This window comes from Heliconius melpomene, chromosome 19, assembly GCF_056956725.1.
Source record: "Heliconius melpomene rosina isolate 202511_hmr_F chromosome 19, ASM5695672v1, whole genome shotgun sequence".
In the NCBI taxonomy this organism is placed as follows: domain Eukaryota; kingdom Metazoa; phylum Arthropoda; class Insecta; order Lepidoptera; family Nymphalidae; genus Heliconius; species Heliconius melpomene.
The window spans coordinates 3,638,301-3,653,762 of record NC_140407.1 but is presented as its reverse complement, the minus strand read 5'-3'; the positions used below and the strand labels follow the sequence as shown (position 1 = coordinate 3,653,762).

General features: G+C 31.0%; 1 protein-coding gene across 1 annotated transcript in view; it reads right to left on the bottom strand.

Annotated features, from left to right (window-relative positions):
• Window positions 1–12,518, bottom strand: part of LOC146528376 (uncharacterized) — a 55,444-nt gene extending 42,926 nt beyond the window's left edge. Inside the window, exon 1 of the mRNA XM_085203394.1 lies at window positions 11,924–12,518. Within this exon, the coding sequence (XP_085059520.1) occupies window positions 11,924–12,443 (520 nt within the window). The 5' untranslated portion in view covers window positions 12,444–12,518. The remainder of the gene's footprint in view (window positions 1–11,923) is intronic.
• Window positions 12,519–15,462: the final 2,944 nt, after the last annotated feature.

The following is a 15,462-nucleotide window of genomic DNA, read 5'->3' as shown; positions in this document are numbered from 1 at the left end:
GGAAGAATAGATATTTTTTATAAAGATATGTAGGTACCTATCTTGTAAGTTGTATATAAATACCAGCTCAATTATGTAATTTATAAGGATTAATAAGTAACATAAAATAAATAGATATTTATAATTTTTTTAATACACAACGAGAATTAATTAATTAATGCATTCATCATTTATAAAGATCTAAGTGCTCTAACATTAGGCATTTTTTAATTAAATTAAAAAAAAATCCAGTATTACGTTAAATCTAGCTGAAGTCGATTAGTCAAGTCGGTATTTGAACAATGGTGTATTTATAGCTAGTAGCAGTTTAATGTGTTGAGCAAATCGACGCGTTATTGTGCTCCATACATATCGATATATCGTATTTATAGTTTCGATTTGAAATGGCATATCGATGTATTTTAGTTCTCTTATAGGTATTTGTGTAGTTTTCTTATTTACTTAACTGGTCTTTAACACATTTTTGATATATTTACAATACAGAGAACAAGTCATAGCCCTGGAGTTAGGTGTGCTGGAACTTGTCCGCATTGTCCACTCGGGAATAATATATTTAAAATAAGAAGAATACCAAAATCAAATCTGCGCAGGCGTCTACATCTAAGTTCAGGGCGGCCACGGCTTGTTGACTATTCCTATTGTAGGTACGTTTTAAATATCAATTACAATTTCCCTTTATTTTTAAATTCAAGTAATTTTTCCTGTCTAAAGCATATTTTTAGTTGTCTATAATATTGTCTAAGTAGAACTAACATTGGATTTAATGATTTAGACATTGTATGACAAGTGACAGAAGCCTACTATCAATTTAAAAGCTTATTAAGCTCATAATATAAGTAGGTACTGTACGTACAATGAACAAATTTTATATGTGGCGTTGAGTTGCGCCGTTGCAATACATCTAGAATTTGGCGCAAAGTGGAGAATGGATGCGTCTTAAATAGAAACGGAGTGTCTGAGACACTAGAATCCCAGGTTCTTTCTGCCTGCTGTGTCCAGGAGAGAGAAGCAAAAATTTTATAGAAGTAGTTTATTAATTTACTTATGTGTGTGTTCAATATGTAAAATGTAACAACTGTTGTTGTACAGATAGATTTTCAACTAATGTCATCATTTGTTCGATTTAACGCATGGTCTTAAGCAACTAAAATTATTTCTTCTTTCTCTTCTTCTTCTTCTTTTTTATTATTATTGTTTATCCACTTTATTGTAATCAAGGACTGACCGTTTTCGCAAGCGTGCAAGTGTTTTTACGAAATTGAGCTATCACTCAAATTAGTTTGCAAATCTGTCAAATATTTAAATTACACCGCGGCTTCCTCGTCTCAAATTGAAATGCTGTTGCGGTTTTCAATTTAAGACGTCGCAACACCATGGGCCTATGGGTTGCCAGCCACAGAGCGCTTTGCGACAAACACCTTCGAAATTATTTTATTTGTAGATAGAGCAAATGTATTAAAATTGGAGAAAACCAAGCAGGGTACTGACTTTATTTTGACAACCCACTAATTACTACAATTTATGTAATTTGAGCACTTTAGTAAGAAAATATCAAATCTTACCATATTGCAGCTTATTTAAAAGGTAAAAAGAGAGTTAAAGCTTTCTTTTTTCTATCTCTTTTTTTTTTTCAAATCGTGTGTAGATATTTTCAGGATTTAAGTGGATAGTATTCCTTAAACCGTCAATAATAGGTTACTCTACCCTAATTTTTATCCTATATTTTTTATTTATTCATTTATTTACAAGTATAATGCTCTGAGTATAATGCTATGCATAGGTATAGCTGACAATTACTTTCTTACATTACATGCATTTTGAAAAATTTCACATCTATAAGTATCTATAGCTGTTTGATATGACTTTTTTGTTAAAATTAAAATTTTATTCATATATCCTTAATTTTTACATGTGTTGAAATATTGTAGGGGTCTCTATAGACCCTTGCAATTTATAAACAATAAATGTAATTTAGAATATTAATCCTAATAATTATTTAAAAACACATAGTACTATATATTACTATATTTTTTGAATAATTATTGTAATAAAGAAACAATTGTGTCAATTAGGTAAACCTCTTTATCTACAACCAACCAGAGGCAAGTAAGTTTTGTAAATATAATTTAATTATGTGATTTGCTCTTATCACTTATCGCTGACCTACCGTGGAGCTGGAAGAATGAATTATCAACTGGAAATAATGTATGTAAAATGTTAAATAAATGTAAACATTCGCGTTAAGTATTTTTAAAAAAATATTATCTACTATGACTATTAAAACGATGTTTGTGGGTTCTGTGCCCACTCTGGGATTTTTTTCTTTTCACTTGCCAGTTAGTGTGTATACTACACTACCGGTGGAACTCAGCACCGTGCTTCTCCAGTTCCAGGACAAAAGGATATCTATACTTTTATTACAAAAAAATGTCATAACTCTCTGTTCTCCTTGTTAAGTATTAATGCAATCGTAAAATAATTTCAAGAAACTTATTAGGTAGACTCAAAGTGACAAGGAAAAATAATGTCTCGCAAGTTGGCAGACGAGACGATACCATGAATCGATACCAATTCAACTGAATGGACTTTTGTCAGATTCTTAATGCGTCCCTTTAATAAAAGTCATTTTCTCAAACAATCGCGCCAATAAGAAAATAATTCGATGCTCCATCTTTAGTACGCTGAACCCGCATATTGTGCCATCTGCCTTTATTCTCACACGCGAATGTAGCACCTATTGTGTTTCTATAAAGAGTGAATTTGTATAAAACAATTACAAGCATATAAAAGAACTTCGTGATCTACATTGAAATTTATATTGAATGAAAAATGGTTCGCGTGTTTTAATAATGGAAGTATTTAATAATGGAAGTCGTGACGGCGTTGAAAAAGATTCGTAATTTTTGGAAAGTGGATGATCAAAGGACTATAGAAAGTTCTACAGTCATTTAATCGTCCATCTTTAAGGATCTCATTTTATGTGCATTTAATTAAAGTAACAATACAAGAGTTCGATATTAAATTACTCCTTTTACCCGCAGATGGTGTTTAATATTCTTTCACCTATATTGTACACGTTAATTGTAATTAAATGTAATTTAGACGCTTTTCTTCTTTAAAGTTTTTTTTTATGTTTTGTATTTATAATAAAAAAAAAGGAAAATATATTAAACGCCTACTATATTTACCTACTTAATTGTCATTTTATTATTATTCATAACATCTTTTTATGTGAAATATTCATTGTATCTGTAAATTATCTGTGGTATCGTCGTAATATATTCAGTTATTTCTCTGGCTATATTTTTTTTATATCAGAATATAATAATGCTAGCATATACCTAACTGGCTCGTGATTTAATTTAGTGTTATAAGTTAGCTAGCTTATAAAACTAAAAATATATCTCATTTTTATAGTAGATACAGCAAGGTAGAAGTGAATGTAGAGTCAAGGCACTTCGTTTTCCGTAAATACCTACATGTGCTGATATTTAATATTAAATAACTTATACCTATGCCAATTTTTACTAACTTACACAACTATTTATTTAATAGCCAGGCCACGCCTCCACTAATAAAAAAACCTAACTAATATAAAACTCACAAACCCACTAAATTCGTCTAAACGCTCATAATTACTGAACGGTTTTGGTAAAAAATGAATCGATAGAGATCTATTATCTAAATCAATATCAGAAGTATTGGAAAGGTGTGAAACTTAATGGACGTTTTTTATTTAACTTAATGATGATTTCTGTCACGTATCTATGATTATATAAATAAAATTTATTTTTTTAAATTTTATTTTATTTCTTTTTAAGGGAAACACACAGTACATTGAATATATTCTAATAACACACTTTAAATCAAGTTTCCACAAAATGTAATTATGTAAAAATATATTTATGCATCAGTAGCAATTTTATGTGATTTTATGTTGAGTTTTAAAAGATGTTTTTATTTTATTTATTTATTTTAGGTCACCCGTATCCCTCACATAGAAGAGAGGGAACCTAGTATTAAGGCAACCTGTTCCTCATTTTCCTCCGAATTCTGAAGGCATTGCGTGTTGAATGGCGCAACTCGGCACCAGAGTGGAATCGAACCCACATCCAGGTGCGTTTGCAGTCACACACTTGAGCCTTATCTATGATGACTGGTCTTATATACATAAGTATATCATTAATAGTAAATATTTACCAGTTATTTACTAGAATAAATAATAATTTGAATAATAAAATAATAAGTGAAATTTTAACTTAGGTACTTTGCCATTAATTTCCACAAAAATTCCCATCTTACTTACTTTGCATGTATCACACAGGTATTAACGTTTACAATGGCAAATAAATATAATTTATTTCTTACATATGTAGAGGGACATGCGGAATTCACACTTCAACTTTAATTTTATTAATTTAATTAGTACACTTATTTTATATGGAGAAGCATATTATCAAACGGTATATTTTTTTATTTTGACGATTTCGCTTTTTTATTTTGCTTTATAATAAAACAAGAAGTAATTGAGGGCATCGTGGCGCTGTGGCACAAGGGTGTGACTGCAAGGCGACGGTTGTGGGTTCGATGTCCACTCGAGGAAGTGAAATATTTATTTCCATTTCTTTGATCTGGTGTCGAATGCCTCCAGAATTCGGCAGAAAGTGGGGAACGGAGTGTCTTATCACTACGTTCTCTCTGCCTACCCTGCTGTGTGCGGGATACAGCATGATTTAATTTAATTTTTTATGAAGGAATTATCGCTTTTAACTTAATTTTTGAAAGATTTATATTTATATCTTCAACGGTGCTACGAGAGTGTCATACAATTCTTTTTTAACTACTACAGCTACTATAATTTTTATTAGCTATTATAATTAAACAAAACAAAGTCCATATTCATTCGAGACAGGCGTCGGTGTTCCACAAAGCCGGCGGTTTATTTACAGACGCCTGTAATTCCGCCCGGGTGTCCAAATGTGGGGTTATTAAATAATGACCGCCTATATTGTGATGCGATACGATTGCTGGACGATGTTGCAACTCTTTTTGAGATTTTATATTTTATTTAAATTATCTTTATATAATTAAAGTGCTTTAATAATTCGCGAATTGTTTTTTATCTGTAAAAGCTACGTGCAATATATTTGAGAATTAACACCTTTTTTTATTTATATTGGATATAAATGTTTTATACTGAATTATTCAAAATAATAACGACTTATCTACCTACATATAACATTTAATAATTTAAAAGATAAACTTCTAATATAACGCCAGTCATATCAAAGAAAAAATATTAACGTTTTTTTAACGAAAATAATAACAAAAAGCGCACCCTCTTTCATTAAACGGACTATACCATCATATCACAGATGGAAAAGATAGCAGTCGATGAAGGTGTATCCAAATAATATAATTAAATAAATCGAATGCACCTGCATCGCTCCTACTGCAGAAGTAAGAGAGAGACACCTTGTCTCTATAGAGATTTGTCCTTAATGCTCTAGTAGGTATCTATAAGAATTAGAATAATCTATATATAATTGTTTCTCTGTAAAGTGAAGGGTAATATTATGACACTAACCAATTTTCACTTAAATTCTTACATGTGACAAACTACTTAAACGCCAACGATTCTTTGTTTATTATAATCATTTTAAAAATATATTTAGATTTTTTTAATTTTTTTTTTGCTAAAAACTACATATCCAATACCTAAATGTGTTAATTAAAAAAAAATGAAACAAGGGATTTTATATGTTCATCGCTTACAAAAAAGTACATAAATCTGCTATCAACGTTTTCCATGGATCTATCGTTTTCCAATTAAATATAACCATTCACAATCAATTAGTCAGCGAATTCTAAACGTATTATTGGCTAAAAGCACCCTGTACTTTAATAGCGGGAGCGACTTTTTGCTTCCCTTTTTTCTTTTCATAATAGAGGCAATACAAACGTGCCGGTTCTGACACCTTTGGACCCCACAGGAGGTTGTAGCACAATTTGTGGGATAATAAAATATAATAATCCCGGACTCGCGCTTGACGACCATAGACAAAATGAGTTGACTAATGTGTTTTTTTCGGGGGTTAGAAATATTAGATCAATTTATTATAAATTACATATAAGTTATCTTTATTTAATTTAATATTATTTATAAATTATTTATTATTTATAAATTTTAAAATTTACGACGATTTGCTCTATAGGTGCATACTTATGCCCCACAATATTTGAACTAAAAAAAAATTAAAATAGTGCACAAATAGTACATTCATTACGAATCATTACCGAGATTGCATCGTAAGTACGTTTAATGCGTTAGTTAGATGTTAGACGGTGACATACATGCTCATTGCTCATGTACTGGCCTTGTAGATAATGGGATACAGTCAAGATATATTTTTGTATAATTTACATTGTACTCGTTTATATAAACATAAAACATTTAAATACAAAGATATTTTCATGAGCTTTTATGTTCTTATAGATACAATATAAAACCCGTATAATATAACTGTATCTATCAATTGTGAAATATTTAGACCTCTCCCCTCATTTTATTTTAAATTTTATATCTAGCACAAAAACGCCATAGATTATCATTTGTTGCAATCATCTAACGCTCTAGTAATGATATAGATATCACAATCACAATAATGTAACGCCGAGGGGGATGTTAAAAAAATATTATTTCCGTTGCCAAGATGACTTCCTCAATCAAGCCGCCAATGACAAATTACTTTACTTTTTAATATGTTAATCTCGTAGCATATGGAGCATAGACAATTCCCGCCTTTCCTTTTGACGTATGTTCAAATTTGGAACTATTGTTAACCGTGATGTCTTCTTTTGTGGCGGCAACAATGGATTTTTTGCAATGTCCGTTTAAATTACGCTTATATAGTCAATTTGTGTTTTTTGAATGGCTGAATGCGTGTAAATTTTGGAGCCTTTGAGAGCTCATTGATTTGCACTGTCATTTTATAAGTGGTCCATTTTTAATGACATCGGTAAGTGTATTTAAAAGTCATTTTCTATACGTCACTTTCTATTCCTAATGACATTTTGAGCGCTACAAATTATATTGCAAAATTAAACATATGCAGTTTTAAAATATGTTTTTTCAAAAAAAATTAAATTGAATAAAGACAAAAGCATAATAAGCCGTAATTAGACCTTACACCATATTAAAAAATATATACATAATATACGAATTAATCAAAATGATTCCATCAAACACACCACACAATGACTGCCAAAATCATCGTTGACAATTTAAAAAAAAAAAACGCACAGATAATGACAGAGGGTGGAGGCAGATGCGTTCAGCCGCGTTTCAATTACAAGCGCCGCTCTGCAATCATGGCGTAATCGGCTATCCGACGCAGGTATTACAAATGTTAACATACCTCGTCGATAACCAATAACTAATAATATATTATAGTAATCGCCCACACAATGGCTACATTGTTTCAAGGGCCGTTTTCGATGCATGTTTCAAAATAAAAATAAATTACTACGAGTATAGGTACCTATGTATCGCGAATACAGACTACTTAAATATTTCGCGTATAGGTGTATTATTTATCTGTTCATTTTGACGAAATTACGGGCTTGGTATTATTAAGTTATATGTTTAGATCATTTTGTTTAATTTGAAAATATGAATTAAGTATCGTTTTGTACTGTTGTTGCTTACGAAGTAAATTAGTAGCAGTTTACAAAATGAAAATTTCACTGAAAATTTTGTAAAACAATTAAAGGAATGGTGTCAGACTTGTCTGTCTACAGCGGTGATTTTCAGCCTGATCCTATTTCAGAATATTAAAAAAAGATACTTTAAAAATCATAAATAACCTATTTAGCAAACCTATCCCACTAACATTATAAATGTGAAAGTTCATAAAGATGGATATTTGTTCCATTTTCATACAAAAACTACGTTTTATTTAAACGGCTTTTAATAAAAGTTAATAGTGGTACCTATAGCTTACACATATTTCAGAATAACATATAGGTTACAATTTATGCAAGTTTTTTTTTATAATAGAACAAACAATAAGTTTAAGCGGGCGAATCCTCGGGTGGGTCGCTACTACCTAATAAAGCACAATAAAAATAATATCTTAAAAGAACTACTTTTGTTATTTATTATACCTTCCTATTTTTTGCGAAAAAAATTTTAACTAAACAAAAATAAAAATAATATTTTAAATAATAAAACATTAAGAAAATTAACTATAAGAATAGTGTATAACTGTACCTACCTGTACATTAGATTATAGAATTTTTACTATTGCCTTAATTAATTTTTTTTTATTAATTATTTCAGTTAAAATTAAAAAAAAACAAATTTTGTGGCTTTTATAATAAAATCTAGTTGAAGCCAGGACAGATTTACAGTATCAAATTCTAGTAAGTATTGCGAGTTAACGTGCTATTTTGTGTTTTATCTTTTGAATAAATGTTTAAATAAAGAAAAAAGTTATCAATCAATAATAATGAAGTTTATTAGCATATATAGGATATATTTATAAAATTCACATTGTTAAAAATGTATAACTTTATTTATTAAAATCCAGTTACACAATTTCCCGATAATGTTATGTTACAAATAACTGTCGATTAGTAGGTAGAGCTTTATCAGAATCTTATAGGTAGTCTAATTAAATCATTGTTGCTTGCTTCCATTGATTGATTAATTAATTAATTAAATTTTGAAATATATAATAGATGATAACGACTGAAGTAAGTAATAAATTAAACAATCAATTAAAATAAATAGGTACATAAATATGCTAAATTATAACATAATTGGATGCGTCGGTCATATTTTCTTCAATAATAAGTTTTATAATTATAAAATAAAACTTTATGTTATTAGCACTAAAATTTTGCGTCTTCTGTCGTAAGGACCACACGTGAAAATTATTTGAAAAGCATAATTAACATGAATCTATCACGTAATTATGGAGAGGCATCTCTATATTAGTGCCAGTATGAACGTCGACGGTTAAACGACACCTATAAAGTGGGATATTTGTGCGAGCTTTATGGGAATATAATAGCTAAATCATTAGCCTATTACATATGTATAATATTTAATAATATTCATGAGATATATATACTAATATAATAATATATTAAAATAGACGAACTGCACGTCCGGACGTACGTACATGAAAAATTATAACTTCTCGCCTAGTGATTTAGAAAATAGTTTTTCTCATTCTTTTCAATGAAAAAGCTATGTTGATTAAACAGCTTAATGCATTAAAATTATATAAAACCTAATTTAAATTCTTTCGTTATTGTTTTTCATGATAATACTATTTATTTTTATGTAGAGCCATAGAACACTTGAAGAATGTATACCATCTATGAAAGTTTTAGAAGGGGTCTGTAACTACGATAGTAATTACATATTTCATAAGAATTTCACGACCAATTCCAAGCAGATGATTTTCAATAGCTTTTAGAAGCTAAAGTTTGGTTTTTTTTAATTGTTATAAATTTAACATCTATAAGCGTAATAAAAAGCAAATATCTACGTAAATTTCTACATTAATTATTAAGATAAATACGAGTGAAATCGTTTAAGCTTTAGAGGCCTCAACTTATAAGTACTTAACATGTTGTTTATGGTTTTAATACCTGGGCGATTGTTAAAATAAATACTTAGGTATCTAAATATTGTTTATGGAATGTAAAGATAGCTAATAAATTTGATTTAAGTATTTGCCATTTAATTAAAATGAAGTAAAAAATAGAAACGGTAGAGAAAGCTATAGGTAGGTACAAGCTTTTTATTATGAACTATTAATTCGTTTCGAATGTATTAAAGTGTAAATATTTAAATTAAATCGGCTTCACGCTGTATCCCGCACACAACAGGGTAGGCAGAGGGAACCTAGTGTTAGAACACTCCGTTCCCCACTTTCTGCCGAATTCTGGAGGCATTGCGTGTTGAGTGGTAGAAGTCAACGCCGCAAATATTAATAATACCTATATTAATAATAACAAATATTTAAATTAATTATTGTTTATTGTTTTTAGGCTTAACTAGGTATTTTCAAATATGATTAGGTTAAATAATAAATAATTTTGGCTATACTTCTATAATTAGTTAGAGATCACAATTTCCTTTCGTCATGCGAGAACTGTATGTACGACACATAGCTAATATAACTTTACCGTAGTACTGAAAATTATTTAACTTTAATATTAACCTATTATTTAAGTTTAATAGCGCTGATATTAATACTGAATAGTAAACAACATTAGGCGTTTGATAGAAGTCATCAAATTCGTATTACCGCTTGTCAGATCCGCAATAAATACTAAATTGACATTGCTAACTATATACTGCACGATGGGAACCTAAATTACGTTCATGGAACTAGATAATATACCAAATCTGTATACGAAGGTTGTGTTTACTAGTAGATTATTGAACGTTTACTTATTTGAGTAATTATTTTTGCATTGAAGTAGATAAGTAATAAAAACTCTACACTTCTTGGGTGTTATTTGGATAAAATTCAATACAAAATAACGTAAAAACTTCAGTTCAGTTCTTTATATTAAGCCTAAAACAAATAAGTATTTATTTAATTTGTTACCCGCCCTAGCTCTCCCGTTGTATAAATTATACAGCTCTACCGTCAATGCTTATAATATCTTCAAAAAGATTAAGCTGTATTACTTACTATAAAATGGACATTAAAGATGTCTATTATTTTTAATAAGAAACAGAAAACTGTGAGTAAAAATTTTTACAATCTTAAAAGTTTACAAGATGAGATTACCTTACTCTTTTTAGATGCAAAAAAAATTAAACTTTTTAGATGCACAAAATATTGGGATATGTTTTAGCTTCACGTATCTACAACATAGGTATTTGTAGCAGGATTTATTACTTAGGACAGAGAGATCTTTTGATGTCCGAGTGGGAATCGAATCCACAACCGTCGCGTTTAGGTACAATCAGTTGTTTGACGGCCTCATAAATTATTTTCATGAAATAAAAAATAAAATTTCGCCCCTTCACTAAGACAAACTGCGGAGATGAAAACACGCAATTTATCTAATTTGGGAGGAAAGTAGTAAAAAGATTGTTTTGACGATAGGTTCTATCTATAAAGCGTAAAAGAAATCCAAAAAGTAGATTACGTTATTATTATTAGGTACGCTTTAAGTTTTTTTTATGTATCTTCAATGTAAATATTTCTTAAAATCTTTTTCTGAGAAATATCACATTTTTTAATAAAAACTACTTAATATAATTTTAAATTATAATGTATGATTTTGCAAAAAAAAAAAGAAAAGCAATTATTATCTATTTCTATTACTACAATTTATCGAACACTCGAGGAAAGGAATTTTTCATTTAAATTTCTTCGCTCTGGTGTCGAGGCAAAGCGCGGCGTTGAGTTCCTTCACTCAACACGCATGCCTTCAGAATTCGGCGGAAAATGGAAACGAAGTGTCTTAACACCGTTCCCGTTACCACAGTTCCCTCCGCCTATCCTGCTGTGTGCGGGATACGGCGTGAAGCTGATTTATTTACAGCTTATAAGGTTCAGATTTAATTTTTGTTTCATATTAAAGTCAATAAAAAAATAAAATTAGATGATAAGTTTTTTTACATAGTAATGTCATACCTAATTAGGTATAATGAAGTTCGTATAGTTCTTTAGTTTGTTATTATATCTACTCGTATGTACTTTCTTATTAGATGGTCCCATAACAAAAAGTTATTGCCGTGAGATCTCAGTACATTAAAAGAAAAGTAAGATATCAACAACAACAAAATAAAACTTATCATTGAGGATCAATATTTATGTTATTGTTACTATCAATAGCCTTTTTAAAATTATAATTAATTAAAGTATAAAATAACAAAAGGGCTTACCTCCATTGTCAGCATTATTCGCTTCAAAAGTTTTACTGGTCATGTGGAACAGCGCATCAAGAGGCGTGTGAGGTGCGTTCGGTCCTTGCGGTGCTCGTCTCGGTTCTGAGCAGCAATCTGAAGCCGACGAAGACCTTTCTGATGCAGAGTCACAACATTCCGCTGGTGCCATGTCTCTTGGCCTCAGAAGTCCTAAAGCCGCTAGCCTCCAACGTTCACCGTCTAACAGAGCTGCACCAGCCAATCGCTGCAACCGCTGCAGCCTCTCGAAGCCCGATGCATCCCAGGGCCGCACAATACGCGGTGGAGTGCGCGGGCTATGCGATAAAATGTCCAAAATCGAGAAACTCTTAACTCCATCTCCTCTACGCTCTTCCACCGGTTCAGAAGCCATCTTCAATCGTTTCAGCGGTCTGAAATAGTCGTGCGGCGACGGCGACCGCGAGGGTGCCGGCGACGGCCGACCAACACTGATATCGTCTTCAGAACAGCTGTGTCCGGACATCGACTCCTCCTCCATCGTTCAGTTCACATCCATCACACGGTCACAGGCACCGGAGGCTGTTAACAACGCGAGATACGGCTAACGGTTCGACGCGCATCGGTCAACTGACGTGGCGTGTGACAGCCCCGGCCCGGGCGGCGATGGGGGGCGTGCACAGATTACGATCGACCAATGGGAAATGAGCATTCGACTCCTGCCGCTTTCTGATTGGCCGGGAGTAGTGGCTTAAACAGACGGGGCTTTCACACTCGGCGCTCCAATAAAAGTTTTTAATCGGCTGAGGACCGGGGGGCGAGATCGTGGTGTGATTAATTTAGCCGCGAGGAGGGAGGGAGGGAGGCCGTTTAATTACCGGGATGAAGACGCGGCTCTAACTACGGCCCTCCATTATTTAGCGTCGACGGAGTGACGTTTGTCACTTAGAAATTGCTACTTTACTTCATTTATAGTTCATCGGTTAATTGTCTAAATCCAGCTCGGCCTTCGTGTTCGTGTCGGGACTCGGCCGGTTATTAGAGATATTTACGATTGTCCGCGAAGCCTCTACAAACTGGTGTTGATGTCTATTAATTATGTTAATTACAGCTCTATTATATCTTTTCTTTGCTAAAAATAGACACATAGGGATGGGTGGGTTTAATGATATAAGTCTGAAAAATTAAAATATCCTGAAATCCTTATTTCAAATAATTTTAGTTTTTTTTTAACTTCTTATTATTCGTCACTGATTTTATTGGTAGGTAGACAATATCGAAATGATACCTATAGGTGGCTAGAGCTTTTCTCAATACTTAAATTGTCGTAGTTTATTTTTTTATCTGTATACAGAATAACTACATAAATAATTTCCCTATCTATACAAGATTTTACTAGTTGATTACATATAGTACCCACCTACATCTATTATTTAATATAAATGATGAAATTTAATAAAATCGCCTGTCCCTATTATCATTCTTTAAATATTTTTTTACAACAACAAAGCTTAATTTTTTTTGTATAAGGCCGTGGTTAATGGAAATCTACAGAGCTTTAATATTAAATTTAAGAAAATGCATCTGTTTTTAAAGAAATAAACCACCTACTACTTAAATATTCATCAACATTTAAATAAAAACTTTTTAAGCTTTCTTTTATATAGATACATATAACTCATCTTTAACAACAACGTTTGAAGGAATTGCTATTAGTAAAAACATATTGTAACTTATATACCTAAGCATGTCACGTTTATGCTACTTGGATAACACCTACCTAAACACTTTTATACATTTTCTGTAGGTAGGTACCACCTTCTGTGGTTCTCAAAATTAAAAAATCAGTAAACAGGTACTCTATCCCTCTTATCTCTATCTCTATATCTCTCTTCAATTATTTATCTCTTATGTAGACATTTCTTCTTTGGTGGTATCTAACTAAGCTCAGGTAGCTCTTTATCAAAAAATATTAGAAAATAGTTTAAATATAAATTTTCTGCTCTCAGTAACATTTGGAAACTAATATCATTTCAACTTCAGTCACATATTATTTGCCATTATAGCAACTCTACCATTCATTTAATTTGATGAATGAAATGATAACAAGATTAAGAGTTTCAATTAATTTCATTAATTCATAATTAATTTTCTTTCACTATATTCTATTAAAGTTAGCAGTGTCTACTTAAATCCAAAACTTTTAAAAAGCACAGTTTTGACGTAAGCCCCAATTGACGTTCGGCCATCTTGTATTCCGTTATTTACTTTCGGTAAGTTCACGCTTTGTGGTTTTAGGGTGAGCGTGGAAATGTAATCTAATTTGACATTCAGACTTTACGGGGGAAATTACTTATGAGATTTGTTTTTGTAATTACAGTAGGCACTTGTTTATTATTATTTTTTGGTAGGTAAAGTAAAGTGGTAGACTCGACATGGAAAAATTTTCATGTTATAACATCTTCGTTATTCTTTTAAGTACTTGTAAATTTCACAAGCTTTCAAACACAATGTTTTTAATAATTTAAGTCAGGAAAGTCGAAAATAAAAGTGACATTTACACAACAGTGACAATCTATAACCTCTAATACATTTACCTACATTCACAGATAGGTAGGTACGTCTCTTTCAATAGTGCTTACCTTCAATAAAAATTTTACAGATTTAAAATGATTTTACATGTCGTAGACATAGTGCATATGTTTTTTCTCCTAAATAAAAAAAAATCAGCTTCATGCTGTATCCCGCACACAGAAAGATAGGCAGAGGGAACCTAGTATTAAAACAATCTGTTCCCCGCTTACCGCCGAATTCTGGAGGCATTTCAAGGCAAAGCACGACGTTGAGTTGCGAAACTCGCGATTTGCCTCGACACCGGAGCGAAGAAATGGTAATATAAATTTAAATAACTATTTCATTTGATCGAGTGAGGATCGAACCCACAACTAATCTCGTTCACAGTCATACTTTGCGTCCCTGGCCTCAATAAAAAGTTTCTTATAAAAAAGGGAAAATAATAAACTGATTATAAAATCTTATTTTTTCCCTTTGCGATGGTGTTATTGAATGTTTTCGTTTCGTAATGTTTGACTTAATAATTGTAAAATCATATTAAATATCTTAGTAGGTATCATATTAAATATCTTAGTAGGCTTTATATTATTGATAAACGATTGATAATTTAAGCTTGAAAATTATATATAGTGACTCTATCAATGTTAACACAGTCTTACTATATTAAATTCAGTCTTAAAATTCATAATGCATTTATAATTTAGGCAAATTAAAGTTTTAAATTAGTAAAAAGCTCAATAAATAATTGGGTACGTACTTACCTATAATTTAATGTCAAAATACTTTTTTAAACACATTTTCTAGAAATAATAAAATTAGTGGGGCACAAAAATTAGTATTTATCGCTACATTTAGGTATAAGAAGTTATAACTTTCATATATAATAATTTATGATATCATGTTAAAAGTTTTAAATCAACCATTTTCATAATTTACACGAAGTTACCTACATGGTATATGCTACAGGCGAAGAACATTACTGAGAA